At 45.1% G+C, this 16,297-nt stretch overlaps 4 protein-coding genes across 4 annotated transcripts; 1 reads left to right on the top strand and 3 right to left on the bottom strand.

Annotated features, from left to right (window-relative positions):
• Positions 1-192: 192 nt before the first annotated feature.
• Positions 193-3,407, bottom strand: I203_108573 (uncharacterized protein; the record flags this gene model as incomplete). The annotated part of the gene is made up of 5 exons (XM_019151257.1): positions 193-554; positions 631-695; positions 755-2,212; positions 2,268-2,319; positions 2,492-3,407. 5 exons carry the CDS (start codon positions 3,405-3,407, stop codon positions 193-195), a joined length of 2,853 nt encoding a protein of 950 aa, XP_018999429.1.
• An 856-nt stretch (positions 3,408-4,263) lies between these two features.
• I203_108572 (uncharacterized protein) lies at positions 4,264-6,259 on the bottom strand (the record flags this gene model as incomplete). Its single annotated transcript, XM_019151258.1, has 5 exons — positions 4,264-4,456; positions 4,513-4,905; positions 5,049-5,302; positions 5,372-6,060; positions 6,142-6,259. 5 exons carry the CDS (start codon positions 6,257-6,259, stop codon positions 4,264-4,266), a joined length of 1,647 nt encoding a protein of 548 aa, XP_018999430.1.
• Positions 6,260-7,487: 1,228 nt separating this feature from the next.
• Positions 7,488-8,582, top strand: I203_108571 (uncharacterized protein; the record flags this gene model as incomplete). Its single annotated transcript, XM_019151259.1, has 1 exon — positions 7,488-8,582. The coding sequence occupies one exon, from the start codon at positions 7,488-7,490 to the stop codon at positions 8,580-8,582; it is 1,095 nt and encodes a 364-aa protein (XP_018999431.1).
• Positions 8,583-9,009: 427 nt separating this feature from the next.
• I203_108570 (uncharacterized protein) lies at positions 9,010-15,811 on the bottom strand (the record flags this gene model as incomplete). Its single annotated transcript, XM_019151260.1, has 16 exons — positions 9,010-9,129; positions 9,191-9,334; positions 9,397-9,454; positions 9,543-9,745; positions 9,825-10,466; positions 10,527-10,690; positions 10,752-11,305; positions 11,366-11,678; positions 11,737-12,023; positions 12,110-12,607; positions 13,142-13,560; positions 13,631-13,897; positions 13,963-14,201; positions 14,289-14,543; positions 14,621-15,538; positions 15,634-15,811. The coding sequence occupies 16 exons, from the start codon at positions 15,809-15,811 to the stop codon at positions 9,010-9,012; spliced, it is 5,259 nt and encodes a 1,752-aa protein (XP_018999432.1).
• Between the last annotated feature and the right edge of the window lie 486 nt (positions 15,812-16,297).

Here is a 16,297-nt window from a genome sequence, read left to right as displayed (position 1 = left end):
TCGCATACATATAGCGAGATATACGGTATCCTACCTAAAGGAGCACATCCTTCCTTCTTTCCCGTCGTATTTCCTTGAATCGAACTTTCACTTGAATGTCACTACTATCCAGTCTCATATCCTCTTCACGCCGGATTCACTCATGTTTCAACTTCATCTATGCAAATATTGTTCTACTCGACTTCGACCACCTCAGAAATCATCTGGGAATTTCGCACCTCCATCTTCCCCAACGTCAACTTTGATCTTCTTCATCCCAAACCCTGGAGGAGGCTTCGGTCTATCACCTGGTCTGCCTCCCCCACCGCCCATACCCTTCCCTCCACCACCTCCCACAGGGCGAGGTGGTCCACCTTGACCGAAATGTTGAACTATGGGTGGACCCTTGGCTGGACCCCTTATACGATCTATCACATTCAATCTTGCGAATTTCTGGACGTTCGTACCTTGTCCTCTCACTCCTAGATCTTGATCCGGGGATGGTGTCCAGTATCGGACATGAGAGGTGGAAGAGGTTGGGTCAAGTATGGGATTGACAAGGAATGGATGAGCTTCTGCGAAAGCGAACAAAGTGGTCAGCACGTAACAACGGGTGTTGACTATTCTTGTTTATGTATATGGGTGACTGACCTGTATTGAGGACGTAATCATCTAATGACAATACGTCAGGTTCAGACTGAAGTAGGAAGTGATACCTAAAATGAAGCAATCAGCATACAAGTCGTATCGTTAACAATGACCATTTCAAACTCACTTGAATGTCTCTGCCAGCGCGAAACTCTCCATGTTATCCCCGAACCTCAATTGTCCTCTTTGCTTCGTCACGTCATCCACGCTCGATATCCCACCGTCGACTTTAGCAGTTTGCATCCAACTAACAAACATCTTCCATCCCTTTTCTTGCCATTGTCTATCACCCGTTAATCTATACATGTAGAAGATCGATTCAATCGTCTCAGGTCGGTTGATACCTCTTCCTACTACTTTTCTCGCACCTGTCGGTCTGCCTTTCAACTTCTTAGCGTATTTCACTGGGTCCGTAGCTGGATTTCGGGGTTGGACAGGCGTTCCATCTAAATTCCATCTTAACAGGCCGCTCATATCTTTATGTGTACCCGCGATAGTACCACCATTGTTTATTGCATCTTCAATATCTTCCGAAGATATTGGTGGTTTGTACGACTCCAAATTATCTATCGTTATATTCTCGTACATCACCGCTTCATCATGTGGTTGATACCATTCCATCACCTCTGGTTGTAAGCCCGTAGGCGTATCTGCAGACAACCAATAACAAGTTTTTGTCAATTTCTCAGCATCAACCATATCACCTTTTCTACCATGCAACAATTTCGCTCCTAATCCTAACATCGCTCCTGCGAAACATGTCAGATGTTCCAACTCATGAATCAATCTTCCATTTTCGAATTTGCCAATCGTAAACAGTTCTCTGTCCGGTACGACTTCTATATCCTTATATAAGACCTCTTTGGCTTTATCGATCGATTCTTCATATACCTTCTTCCAAGTTTGAGCATGTTCGTTATTACCCAAAAGCTTGTATGTTTTGATGAGATATTCGTAGTACGAATCTGCCAGACCACCGAAAGTAAATCCACCCGACTGGATATGTTCTAATGCAGTATCAGGTTGGAACCACATAGGAATCAAGGGCGTCTGAGTCGAACGAGGTATAACTCTTTCTTCGAGATATTCCATTGCCCTCTGAGCTAGATCGAACCATTTTCGATCGTTGGTCACTTGAGATAATCTGATGAGTTCCAATGACATCGATCCGACCTCGGCTATCGATACTGTAGAAAGATGAATCATCTCTCCTTCGGGTAAACCAGGATCAATTCGACCTGCAGGTAATCCAGATACAGTATCGAAGGCTTTTCCCAAAACATTCGCTAGATCTTCTGCTCTTTCTACTAATAATTTGTCACCTGATAGATCGTATGCTCCAAGTAACCCACCGAGATACCTGATACCAGTCTCGAACACCGGTAGACCGACACCTTTATCCCGTGGTAAAGCGTACACTTCACCAGTGCCTTCTTCATCTTCGGTGATATAGCCTGATGACCAGTCTCGACCGTTGACCCAATGGAAGTTTACTTGGTTGATATGCGCTCGACAGAGGTTGTATTCGTCTGAGAAACCCATGAGCAGGAGAGTGTCAAGGGAATCAATGATGGTTGCGCCCCAGCTGAAAAGTGAAATATCAGCTGAATTCCCATGACGTCCAAGCTGATACACCTCACCCGTTGAAAGGATTGGACGGCGTCTGCGAAACAGGCCTAACTTCGTCATGACCTGTGAACAGTAAATCAGCAAGTTGTCCACGTTGTATACTCCTCCCAGTAAAGCGCAAGAACGCGGTATGGCAGAATAAAGATGCTTCGAATATTCATTGTTCACACCACTTGATTGGCATGTGGACGAGAGGAGAACGCAGATTAAGCCAAATGAGAAAGTTCGAACTCACCCCAAGCATGTCTCTTGTAAGCTTCCCAAGCATGTTTGAACCCTCGTTTCACCGCATCCCTTCTATCCTCCCTTTCCTTCTTCTGCTGGCCGTTCTCCCACGTATCTCTTCCCCTGGCGAACCCACTCCACTGGACTTTCTTCATATCGCCTTTATGACCTTTCCAATCCTCCGGTCTCCTCTCTTCCATCCACATTTTCGACCATGCATCAGCGGGTATGACGTTCCGCGGTATCTCCTCGTTGGGCGGTGTAGGCGAGATGATCATCCGTAATTTATCATCTGGATAGACATCTTCTTTAGGTGGTGAAGATTCCTTCAAGTTGATCTCTGGTAATAACTCTTCGGGCGGGCGTAAGAGCGACAAGTCAGGATGTAATGGTGCGATAGGTTGAACCCAATCTTGAATATAATGATCACCGTTATTGTCAACTATAAATTCGTATTCTACTTCTGTTGAGATGGTTTTCGTAGGTTCATACCCCATGTTAGGTGGTGGTCGTTTAGGTTTACCACCAAAAGGTAACCAGTTCTTCCACCCTTTTCCTCCTTCTTCATCTTCATCTTCATCATGATCGTCGTCATCGTCGTCATCATCGTCAATATCGTAATCATCATCTTCATAATCATCACCTGCTGACCAGTCGTGACCCTGCCCGTGTTCGTGATGAGGCGATGATGGACCATGATGATGAGGTGGAGGGGGTGGTACTAGATCACCATGCGGTCCACCGTTACCGCTCTCATAGAAATAGAATACAACTCCAAATAGGATCAATCCGCCTAGTATCCATCTAGGTTTCCTACTCACGAACCGCCTAGCGATCTTGGTAGGGGATGATAAACCCTTTTCGACATCTTGCGAATAGGCTGGCGTGTAGGGCATGGTCTTTCGGTTCTGTTTGGGTGAGAGCATCGCTCGAGGGCGGTAGTCGTATCGAAGGGATTATATAGTATCAATGGGATTGATCATAGAGGCTACTATCTACCAGATTGACATCATGATATCAGCGAAAGGTATATAAAAGCAAAGAAGATGTGTGGAAGCTTCTTACGGTTGATGGGTAGATTATGGTCGATCAAAGGGATGTGAGTATAGAAGATGTCACTTGCCAGCTGATATCCTATAACCCCTGCGAGTCCTCTAAGATCCCGTTTTTCCTTGGCTGTCTACCGATCTGATGACTGTTATATCCGACCAGCGGGATGTCGATGCAAGTAGCTGAAGCTTGTGATATCAGGTGTCACAGCCAGAATGAAGGTGAATGTGTTGAATGTGACAATTAATATGAACTTTGACCTGTGACGCGTGGACCGTTGTTGCTCGTCTTGGCACCTTCCGCTTCCTGTGGCAAATCAAGAATTAAGATCTGATAAACTCCTCAAGTCCTTGTGGTACCTGTCTCATATCGCAGAGCTTATGCATCGGCTATGGCAAGATCTGAGAGGTATATCATGAGCATATGCCGGTATCGCTCTGTTCGATAGAGGAAATGATTTATCAAACGGATTAGGCGATTTGAGATGTGCTATCACAAACAGTTCACGAATGCCAATGGCAACAATAGTATGTTTTCGAAGCTATACATATTGCACATCATTCTTCTATACCTCTAACCCAAATGATAACGTTGTATAAAATCTATTCCGGAATTATCTGTATTGACAGTAATATATTATACTTTTGTGTAATTTTCGGTCCTTATCCTTTTTTTTATTGATGACTTGCAAAAAGAGGCTTGCCCATTCGCTCTTGCTCACATAATACCCCTCTAGTCTCTTGGAGCTCGACCGTTATAGTCCTTGCCCGGAACAACTGTGTAATTTCCATGACAATCATAATTCCAATCGATCTCTTTAACCCTCTGCTGCAAAGCTTTCACCACGGTGTCAAAGGAGCATAATCCATCTTTGTTCCATTCGCATCCTTGGTACGATTGATCGATAGGGAGAACAGCGTCGTTCCTACGGTATCACGATTTCTTAGCACTGAACACTGAGCCCAATGATGAGAGACTTACAAGATGAATCTGATCTGCTTGGAAGGAGTGGTATTTTGACATTCCAATACCTGAATAACCAAGTGAGTACCGAATGCAACAACTTGAGAAGCTTTGAAGGAGCTTTGGGTCCTCTTGTCGGTAGGCAAGGGGCCTGAACTGAATAACGCTGAAAGGTTCATAGCGGTGAGTGTGTCGAGAACAACGACTTCATGAGTCGCGTCGGCGTAAATGGATTGGTTCAATGGGAAATAGGTGGAATTATTGTCCAAAGTCGAGTTGATCGAGTTGTCCGCCACGGGTTTGGGCGTCTGAGTGAATCGAGCGACGAACTCTGATAAGAACCCTTTACCCTGTGCGGCAGCTACGGGAGATCCCGCCCCATTGTTGTAGTAGAATGCGATATCGTAGAAGCTACGATTACGTGCAAAGCGTTCATCAGCATTGACACCCATTCCTTTTTGATCTTGTCCTGTGCGTGGAGTTCACGGAAGCTTGTGCGACATTGAGATAAAGCTGTATGGAAGATGGAACTATGTTGCAGATGAGCTACTCACTACTCGTAATTCTCAAAGTCCTCTTTTGTGAACAATTTACAGAAAGCCGAGTAACCCAATGCGTCTGTCTCGTAAGAACACAATTGGAGCATAGCGATAATATCCGCAGAAGTAATGTTGACTCCTGTGATTTGACCTTGAAGCCTATCGATCGTTTCATTGAAGGCGTTCTTCGCAAATGCGTTGGCAGCTGCTGATCCCATGCCTCCTCGAGACGCTACGTTCGAGTTGGTGCAGGTCTCATACGGCGATCCCTGAATATTTCATAGATTCAGCCTTGGCTCCTTGACGTGTAGCCTGTGATCTATCACAGTATTACTCACAGTATCATTGACACCCGGGGTCTCAATCATGATCTCAATGTTAACCTGATCCATATACTCTGGCACACCGAACATGCCCGCCGCGAAATTCTCAGCAGTCTTTACCATCCTGTCCTGCGATTCAGTTCTGAAAACAGGTAAAGTCCCTTGTTCCGTGAAGTTATTGAGGAGATATCCATATTGTTGTCTGAATGCAGCACCCAAAGCGAAATTCTGTAATCTACCACTAATAGTCAAAAGTTCTGCACCAAGCTTGAAAGTCCAATCATTCAAAAATTCTAATTCTCCCCAAGCATTAAACCCTCCTTGTTGTTTCGTGGCATTTGCCATCTTCCCACTAAATTGGTAAGGTGCCGAACCGCTCGTGGGATATCTCGCACCATGTCTGTACAGAAGATGAACTTGCGTGACTGAGCATCCCTCAGGAGCAAGGGGGGTCGTATCGTTAAGACCGTAAAATGAAGATGGGACTGAATACCATGGTGAGAGATTACCCCAATACTTTGATATGTCGATGTCCTGATTGCCATCTTCTGGTTGGTCAACTACCAATGGATACGATGATAGTGATCCGGTGTTGTAGGCGTAAGAAGCGGCGGTTTGGACGGCAGCTGGCTCTATCCCCGTTGCGGTCACTCCTGGGTAGCCTACGCCGGTCTCACCAGGGAAAAGATCACTGTTGACTTTGGCTATGGCCCAATAGAAGAGTAAGTGAGACTATTCCTGTGGGAGACAACAACGCATAGATAGATAAAGGGTGATGTACTTACTACCAGTCGGAGGGAATGCATCAGAAGTGGTAGATCCGACATACGCTTCTGCCTTTTTGTCGAGGACTACCGCACTGGCAAGGTAAGGGAGCAGACCAAGTAAGACCAAGAGCATCATTTTGTCGGATGGTATACGACGGTCTCAGAGAGGTAATTGCTGTTTCTTCTACATCTTGTTAGAACGGGCTACATATATATACTCGAGTGGCTATGTTCACGAACTTTTTCGTTCTGGTCTGCTGCAGCGTTCAAGGTCATCGAGGACGGATTTACCCGAAATTACAGTATATTTTTGCAGGCACCATCAAGATCTTATGATCTGATTGAACGTGCGTTTAGAAACGGGCATCGCCCGTCTAATATCGCTCATAGAGTTCTAAGAATAGCTCATCCGACTCACGTTCATCGCCAAGCTGACATGCAGAACCACATGTAGACTGTGTGAGCTTGAAGAACGTTTCAAAGATATCAAGTTTCCTGTGGTTAAGAATCTTCATCATTTGAGGACTAAAAGATGATTGGTGGTCCCTGGAAGCTAGGTGATTCGCCCGTGGACGAACAACGGCAACGTGCACGTGTAACATTCAGAAGAAGAGACATGACAGAAATCTAGATGAGGCTTTGGGAATGAGCTCGCTGGTCATATGGTGTGAGCCATTAGCAACCATGCGCCATGACCGATTTCACTAGCACAGGCACTCTTGAGGGAATACGGATGTAAGCGATATACTTACAGGAACGAAAGAACGTCGGGGAAGTAATGCACGCTGTAAGTTAAACGTTAACTTCCTACGTTTCACAAAACCTTAGACGGAGACGTGGTTATGATGTGGTCTATCAGCTCGAAGACGTCCATCCAGATCCAGCGAGCTAGTGATCCTTTCTCATCCTGCAAACGGTCGTTCTGAAGTGATGCCGACAACTCCACTGACTCCGTTCAGCTCGATTCCGAAGAACTGAGTGACCTGTTGTTACTCTGGTCGTGCATATCACTTCATCCCATGGATGCGTAAATGGTCATAGATGAACGGCGATGCTGTATGGACCGAACTCGCTCAAGCTCGTAAAGGACCCTCTCGCGTGGGCTTTTGACCAGATGACGCACTGACCTCCTGTCGCACTGACCACCGTGAATCGGAAGGGTGTGTTCATGAACGACTTACTTTCCTCCCGCTTTCACCTTTCCCTTCCACTAAAACTTACCTTTGTCTCCATCCTCAACTCGATAGCAGCAAGGTATCCCCAAGTCAGTGTTCATCTCACCTCATCAGCTGGGAAGGGTCATGAGCTGACGATGAGATGGTAGATATTCCCGAATACCTGTCACCTGCTTCATCACACTCAGCATGACTCCCTCGGGTACACCTTCTCAACTCATCCTCAAATCTCATTCTCCTCCTTCCTCACCGTCCTCATCCTCACCATATTCACCATTAAAAGATTGCAGGCCACTCTTCGCACTGACTCAGTCACTTCCCGACGATCTCAAGCTCCAAATCTTTGATATCCTCTCCACTTCCTTCCAAGACCTCAAAACACTCACTCGCTTATCGCAAAACTCCTACGATCGATATGCTCCAAGCTTATACAAGAGACTCCACATCAAGTCGTACGATGTGCCCATCAAAATGAGATTGATGAACCCTAAATATCGTAAAGGGTATCATCCATTTACCCAAGAAGATGAAAAAGCCTACAAGAGATACAAGGAAAGGAGAATGGGGATTATGGAGTATTGTGAATCTCTTAGATTTGTTAATGAAAATGATATCAGAGCGACCTTGGGGCTGGTTTGTGAATTTTTTAGTGGTCGGAAGATCCCAGAAAGTGATGAGTGTAGCAATGGATCAACGGCAAGGGTATTTGGCAACGTCAAGTATCTCATATTTCAAGGGAAATGTTCGATTATGAATTCTGAGATTGCTTATAAAGATAGTAACAAGGTATACTCGTCAAAGCTCCTATGGAAGATGTTGAATCCCACTCATATTTGTATAGATGATTCTTCAATTCCCGATGATGTTATGTCACTTGACTTTTCAACTTTGGAGTATTGTAGGTATTTACAATCAAACCGTAGGAATTGGACCGACATCTCTTCTGCAACTTTACATAGTATCGTACATGGTGTAGTAAAATTCGATGAGAAGGTTGATCAAAGGATTTTCTTCAAGGCGATTGATCGATCTCGACCTCATCCTCAGCCTCGACGAAATCATCGACAGGTGGTATTAAACGAAGATTATCTCACCACGTTAACTGTGCTCTCAAGAACAAGTGACGATGATACGACGAAGAAGATTGAAATTCTGAATTGTCCGAACAATTCGGATGATGTTTTACTCCATCGTCAATTAGAGGGATTGAGTCCTATCGATGGAGTCACCGAGTTGTTCGGTGGTGAAGAAGGCGAAGCTTGTGTCTGTTGCGGGAAACGATAGGTTGTTATGATGAGTCACACTATCATGGACCTCTTTTTGATACCACAGCCCTTTCTGATCATTGTGCTTTACTTTATCGAAGTCATCCTGTTGGATCAGAGATCTACTCTCAGATTAGGCATCACTTACCAGAGAAATGACCCATATCTCGTATCAATATGAGAATCTGTCTTCGTCATACAGACTTCATCTTTTCATCATATCCCTCCGCAATTATACATCGCTTGTGAGTCTAGATTTTGTACAGAAAGTCTCTTGCATTTCATCGCAGTTTCCCAGTATTTTGCAGTTCAAGTGACTCTTTCCAATCCCTTAAAATAGTGACTTGAATCAAACGTTCCCATCGCTTTCGAGGATACCTATTCATGTGACTAGACAGAAACACGGTATATATGATAAATGCTACTTGTCCATGCATCTACACGCATCAAACACCTAACAGAATACCTAATGCCCAGCCGTACATCGGTAATATCAAGTTATCATTTTGATCCGAAAACGCTTCTAGCAATGTCGCCAGAGTCGTTGTGATAGTGTATGGCAAGGGCTACATCGTACCATAGGAAAACTGTTAGCATTTAGCATTATCTCTAGATGATTTAACTCACTTTGAACGGATCCGCCACCCCGACCATCCACAATGATCCCGAACAGGCCAACATGGAAAGTAAGAACGCTATACTACCTTCTACTGTTTTCCCTGACGATGTGGTCCATCTGAGTCTACCTATCTTGCGCCCTACTATACTTGCCTGTCATAATAGCTCAGTATTAGTTGAGTTCTCTTTGAGTGCACTTCATATGGACAGCTTACCAAGGCATCTCCGATACCCAGCGAAAGTACTCCGAAATAACATAAAATCTCTGATGGGCTATTATCGATTCAGACCAGATGATTAGTCTCCCAATTACGTGTCAGACCGTTCCTGGAGTCTCATACAGGACATGTATTAGGCTCACCCTTCGAGCCATAATGGCGAAGCACACCCAGCCAAAAGATAGAAATGACTTAGAATAGCCGTCCCCGAATCTTTATGATCTAAGAATTCATTCAAGAACAAATGGACGGACACGCCGAAAGGCCACAAAGCAAAGTATCGTATGTACTCTGCGAAGTTGAAGGCTGCAAAGGCCACGCTGAATGACAAGTGGGTGAATGCGGGCTAACCCATACGTAAGGACGTGTCAGTTTGCTCATCAGTCCAAGATTTTCAAGACATGGAGATGAGGGAGGAAGCTTACATCGACAGCTATGCCAGGTATGAACATGACCACAGCCAAAGCGTGAAAGAATTTTCTTCTTGCATTGACAGACAAAGTAGGTAATTTTTGATCGGCGGCATCCATCATTGAACTTGCCACTCCACTAATCGTATCTCCTTCTTGAGTAGGGATCGGATTATTCGCCATTTCACCTCTGGTAGTATTGTTATTTCCTGGTCCGGGAACAGTATACCTTCTATGTCTTCTTGCTCTGTTCAGCTGTCTATTCCAGCCGGCTACTGATATAGCGGCCAGACCACCCCAATAGCTTATGAGGACAGGTCTCGTCCAAGCGTGTTCACCTTCAAAGAACCAATATACCACCCATACCCATGGATTACGTCCGCCCAACAACCATTGTGTCCATAGACCGACTAGCCCACCACATACTAAAGCTGATCCACCGTAGAAGCCCAAAGCGAGGAGTCGACGATGTACGGGTTTTTCATGTGGGAATCGTAGTCGATGAGCGGGTTTCTGAGCCAGATGACGCGATAGATATAGTAATGGGGATAAGAGGAATCCAGCGAGTAAGGACCCAGGTATAAGAGCAAGTTGGAATGTGAGTAATGGCGTGGGAAGTCGGTAGGTCTTGATATAAGGTGTTTGCAGCAACACGATCTACATTGGAAGGGATAAATAGTCAACATATGCTTTCAATGTTGTACAAGGAGAGCTCACCTTCATTCGAGTCAAGTTGACCACCTCCATAAACAGTGCCGTTGCAGCATTACATACTACGCCCAATTCGCCAAGGGTGAAGCCTCGTCTGGCCAACCTGACACACACGTAAAGACTGAATTGGTAGAACAGCGTAGCGATGACGATATCAGAAGGTGACATGTCTACATGATCGAAATCAGCGAGGTTGTCCAATCTCAAGCGGGAAACGTGGGACTAACTCACCGCTCCATACTCCTCTGCCTATAATGGCAGTGACGATCTTTACGATCACACAACATCCCGTAACGAGGAAAGCGAAACCGACCACACTCCGCGTCCGTTTCCATTCGCCCAATCTGAGCCAGTAAGTACCGCTCGATTGCTGAGCGGACAATTTCGCGTAATCGCTGTTATCTCTTTCCAGATTGACTGAAGCGATTTGAGGGGAAAGAGGGGTAAGAGGAGACTGTTTGGATTGTTTGATTTCGAGATGTAATGATCGTGTTAGATGGACGAGTAAGACGAAACTGCAAAGGGTGAAAAGCTGAACGAGATTACGACGGGAGGTAGCTAATGCAGATAATGCTTTGATCGTATCTGATGTTGGAGTGTTTATTGAGCTTGCGAACTTTCGGATGGGTGTGGAAGATAGTACTGAAGGAAACTCGATATTCCAATTGCCAGGCAAAGGCGACTCGGGATTTGTTGATAGTTGAGTTAAAGCAGCATGTAACAAAGCGGATGCTACTAAAGGTCCAAGTAGTAAAGCGAAGAAGATGCCATCATCCAGACTTTCCCTAAAGCCGGATTGCGTCAGAAACAACTATCCTAGCTTGTAACGGGATAAAGTCGCTCACCTGTATTCCCTAGGTTCCGTACCCCACAAACAACCTCTGCCTCCCATTCCAATCTGACCATCTTCGTCCATGTATCCACTTCTGCTTCGATCATCTTTTCCTACTAAAAGCGGTGACATCCCAGGAGCTGAGTTGCCGGTAGAACTCCTACTCATTCGTTCTCTGACATTTGCCGATAGTGATGAATGAGGTTGTAGTTGGGGTGATTGAGGCCTACCATTCGTCGAAGGTTGAGGGGAAGGTAGTTTCAATCTGGTCGGGCGAAATCTGACGCAGGTGTATATAATGGATAGCCCAACCAAAAAACTTATCTCTACTCGGTATATCAGCAAAAGGCACGAGAGCTCAGATAGTACTGATTTATAGCTCACCGCCTGCTAAAGCTTTTTCACCCCAATTACAACCAAGTTTCCATATTCCCAATATCACCGCTGAGAGCAATATAGCATTCTCACATCGTTTCCTCGTGATTCTCAGCCTCAGATTTATAGCTCGCCCTTTACCTTTCCTATCGGACCCAAAGAGGGGTATCTGATATCCCATTTCAGCAGGAAGTAGGGTATATACAGGTGGTACAGGATGATGATGGGTCGCTTTAGAGTGTCGTCGTGTTTGGGCAGAATTGCGGTTCGGAGGAGGACCAGGTGAGGGAGTAGCTCTGCACATGAAAATCAGCTTGATCAGCTTAGATTAATCATTCAAAAATTGTAATATTCTTGGTGAAATCGTTCATTCGTGACTTACACTCTGTCCTGTTCGATCTGTTCTGCGACGTTCCTCCTCTGTTTCATCTGTTCATTCTCTATCTCCGTTTGATCGCCATTTAAATCATCCAGGTATTCTCTATTATCTTCGCTCCCGCTGATCCACGAAGGTGAGCTGGCAGATGCTCCATAACCATATTGACTGGTTGACGCATATTCATTATCATTTCCATTTCCATCTCCATCACGCCCGGTGACTACAGTATCTCCGTTCCCTTGCGGACGGGTTGCTTTGTCGGGTTGAAAGCGGGGTAAGGATCCTCTACTTGGGGCTCTGTTCTTACTTCTTATGGTAGAAGATGAGCTCGCACCGAAAGACTTCCTGGAAGATCGTCCGTTGGTCCCATTGCTAGGTCCCCCGAACCCGCCTCCAGAAGGGAGAGGGGAGGACCTAGGGGAAGATGTAGAAAGGGCTGATTCGGGAGGTGGAGAAGGTGAAGATGATGAGCGTGACAATGATCTTGGCCTGACGCTAGGTCTATGGTGATAGTGGTGATGAGTATGGTGATGATGCCCTCTAGAGGGTAGCGGGATTTGAGAGGACACTTTGGTGGTCTGTCTATGTGCGATGAAAGGAAGGAAAGTAGGATCCGGATGACCGAAAGTTGCTATTCGGCTTCAACGGAGACGTTGGTGGAACGATCGTTTACGGGAAGACTATATCAAAGTCCTACTTCTTTTGGCTATACAGGGAGGCGCAGGTTCCTCTTCTTGTCGTTTCCGAGTCAAACGTTGGAGATGAGATGCGAATGAATGCTGTGTTGATATAAATGTCGATGTTGTTTTCGGTGACGTGGTTCATCAAGGTGGAGGTGAAAAGTGACATAACATCCTGAATGACTTCGAGTTCACTGCTCTACAACATAGACGTTCAGATGCAGTGAACGGAATGACAGGCTATCAATACGACGAGACAAAGAGGCATCGCCATGCATACACACAAAGAAAGAATGGAACTTATATACTGAAATGGAAACAAGCAGGGTTCTGTCACTTGTCAAGTCTACCTCACAACTTCAACCTCTTCCCACCTTCTCTGTTACTATTCTCCTCACCGCCCATTCCTCGTTTCTTCGACTTATCAATCTCCTTATTCCCTTTGCCAATGACCGTCACACCTTTCCCAGCTTTCACCAATCCCTTCAATGCCTCTTCTTTCTCCTCTCTGACCGATTTCTTCTTCTTGTTTCCATACAGATCTGCCATACCGCTCAATTTCTTCTGTTGGGCTTGTTTCACCTTTCGGTTCTTCTGTCTGGCACGCTGCGCCTCTTCAGGTGTCAACTCAGATCGAGCAACGAGAGAAGCCGATGTAGGCGGCTGGAAGAGTTCTTCTGGCGCTAACATTGTTGAAGTGCCCATGGTAGATGGAAGAGCAGTTTCCATGGATGTGGTAGGTAAGTCAGAGATCGTACTGATTTGAGCTTTAGGCTGTGGGAGTTGATGGCGCTGTCAGCACCAAAACACGACAAGTAGACCTTCCGGAAAGGAAGGTACTCACAGCCTTGGGAACAAAGTTCAAACTACTCAAAGCATCCAACTTGTAACAGACTTCATCCCATAGCTTATCGATCTCATCGTGTTGCTTCTTCAACTTCTCATCGCGTTGATCCGTCACTTTCGTACCGGACGAAGCAGCTTGGTATTCTTCCTCGTATATCTGAGCGAGGGATTTGTTCGATTGAGTATCTTGTAATTCGAAATACCTTGATGGTAAGAATGGCGTGGGTTCGTAAGCTCGTACCCGGACTGGCGAATCAAAGTTGTTCTATGATTGCGTATCACATCAGCAAACCTGACTCTATTCAACTCAGCCCACGGTAAAAGACTCACATCCAGTATCCTAGTCTTGATGATCTCCTCCAAAGATTTGACACTCTCATCCGTGATAACAGGCACAACTTTTTGAACCTGTTCGAAATCCAGATTTTCCTCCAATAATGAGTTTTCGGGTCTAGCTTTGGAAGTGGCTTCTCCCAATAATGTCCAGTCCTTCGGTCCAACAGCTTCGGATTCTAATTCAGCAATCTGCTGAGCTAGAGCAAGTTGTCGTTTCTCATGATTCGATAAATCTATATATGCGGCATACGCTATTAGCTCATTGCTCTTGCTTGTAAAGACAGAACTGCCTGGATACCCGGTGAGAGAGGACGACTTACTCTTCTCCTCTTGGTCTTCTTCGTCATCGCTGTCAAACAAATCACCTTTCATACGTCCCATTGTTTCGTATGCGGCATTTTCATCATCTTCTTCTTCATCGTCTTCATCCATATGATCATCTTCATCGAATCTCACGCCTTTTCCTTTTCCTTTAGCTTTGACCTTCGTTTCTTTGGCTTTTCCTTTGCCTTTCGCCGTAGCAGCAGGTTTGGGTAGACCTCTTGGTTTTTCGAAGAAATCAGAGTACATAATTTCTATATTTAAGTCTCATATCAGTATATTTTTTACTGATTGCTTGAAGCAAGACATTTAAAGTGAAAGGAAAACTCACCTTCATCATCCCCTGCACCAGAAAGCATCATATCCCCTACATCTTGCAATTCCTCTTCGTCGTCCTCATCACCTCCTAATCTACCGGAAGTCAATCGTCCAGCTTCTAGTTCTTCAGTCTGTCGATTGAAGTCGTCGATCGAGAAGAAATCGTCATCAAGGGTTGGATGTGCTTTTTTACCTCTTTGTTGTGGTTGAGAGGGACCTGCACCAAATAGAGCGGACATATCGTCGTCTTCGTCATCTTCCTCTTCCTCTTCTTCCTCCTCGTCTTCGTTTTCATCCTCGGCCTCGTCATCTTCTTCTTCACCAAGATCGAATTCATCCATCTCAACGTCTTCCTCCTCTTCATCACTTCCTCCTAAATCTACTTCTTCTTCCTCGCTTCCGATACGTTCCTCGTCATCATCGTTTTCGTCTTCTTCATCGTCGTCTTCATCTTCATCACTATCATCATCATCATCATCCAGATCATGCATCAACTCCCTCAGTTCCTCATCATCCATCTCAGCAGCCTGCGTCTCCCCAGACTCAATCAACATCTGTCTGAATTCCTCTATCGTCATATCTTCTTCACTCTCATCTTCATCTTCAACATCGCTTTCCAGATCCTGTAATTGATCTTCTTCTTCTAGGTTATTTGACCCTCCAACTTCTTTGACGACCTTTGATAAAGCCTCGGAACGTAACTCCAACTGAGCCCATACCTGTTCCGGATCCAGTCCATCTACTGTCAATACCGACAATGGGGTATACGGTAAGAAAGATTCGACATCTGGCTTGGCATCCTCTTGTCCTTCATCCTTTCCGGAAGTTGATTTCTGTTTGGACTGAGAGCGGGTGTTGATTGATGGTGGTTCGAGTATCGATAGGAGGAAGGGATGTAAGTGAGAATGTGAGAGAGGTTCAAGTGATATACCTAAAAACACACCGTAAGCTCAAATGATATCGTTCTGATGGTCTACATGGCACATCGTACTTTATATGTAATGGAAAAGGAGAACTGATACTTACCCAAATCAAAGATATCTTTGGTAACTTGCAAAGCCTTTTCAGCGACTTGCTGATCACCTTCAGACGCAGCTAATATCCATGGTTTCTCTTCAATCAGTTTCGACAGTTCGCCTAAACTTCCTGAAAGTGGTAGGGAGAGAGATCCTGGTGCAGAACCTGACCCATTGACCTCTGACATCTTGCTTCGTATTGTCTAGAGAGTGCTATGTAGTCTTACTGTATAGGTCAAGATGGAGATCAAAATTATCCAGGTTAACAGGAAGGGGTGGACATGGAAATCTTGAAAACGCTAGATGATAATCATCGGGCCAAGCCACGTGGTAGATATCTCTTGAATATGCCACGTCATGATCGTCGCTGCTTATTGAAGCCGGATGTGAGGGGAAAGAGCTAACCATCGTGAGGAATATATTTGTACGAGTGAGTTATGCAAAACATGATCTAACTCTAAGATTAGTACCATACGCATGTCCAGACGCTCATACCTGTGAGAAAACCTTTGGTTGAGACCCACAATCCAGATGCTAATGTACGACTACCTGTGATATTTCGTTGCTTTATCATGTGAATTGATATCTCACATTCTCAAGAGTCCTTTACTGCTTTTCCAACTCGACTGATGTGATCACACGAATTGAGCCAGGTTATATTAACTTACTTGAGA

Source organism: Kwoniella mangroviensis, chromosome 3 (genome assembly GCF_000507465.2).
Source record: "Kwoniella mangroviensis CBS 8507 chromosome 3, whole genome shotgun sequence".
Lineage (NCBI taxonomy): Eukaryota > Fungi > Basidiomycota > Tremellomycetes > Tremellales > Cryptococcaceae > Kwoniella > Kwoniella mangrovensis.
Note: the sequence above shows the minus strand (reverse complement) of the source record. Positions and strands in the feature narration are given on the sequence as shown.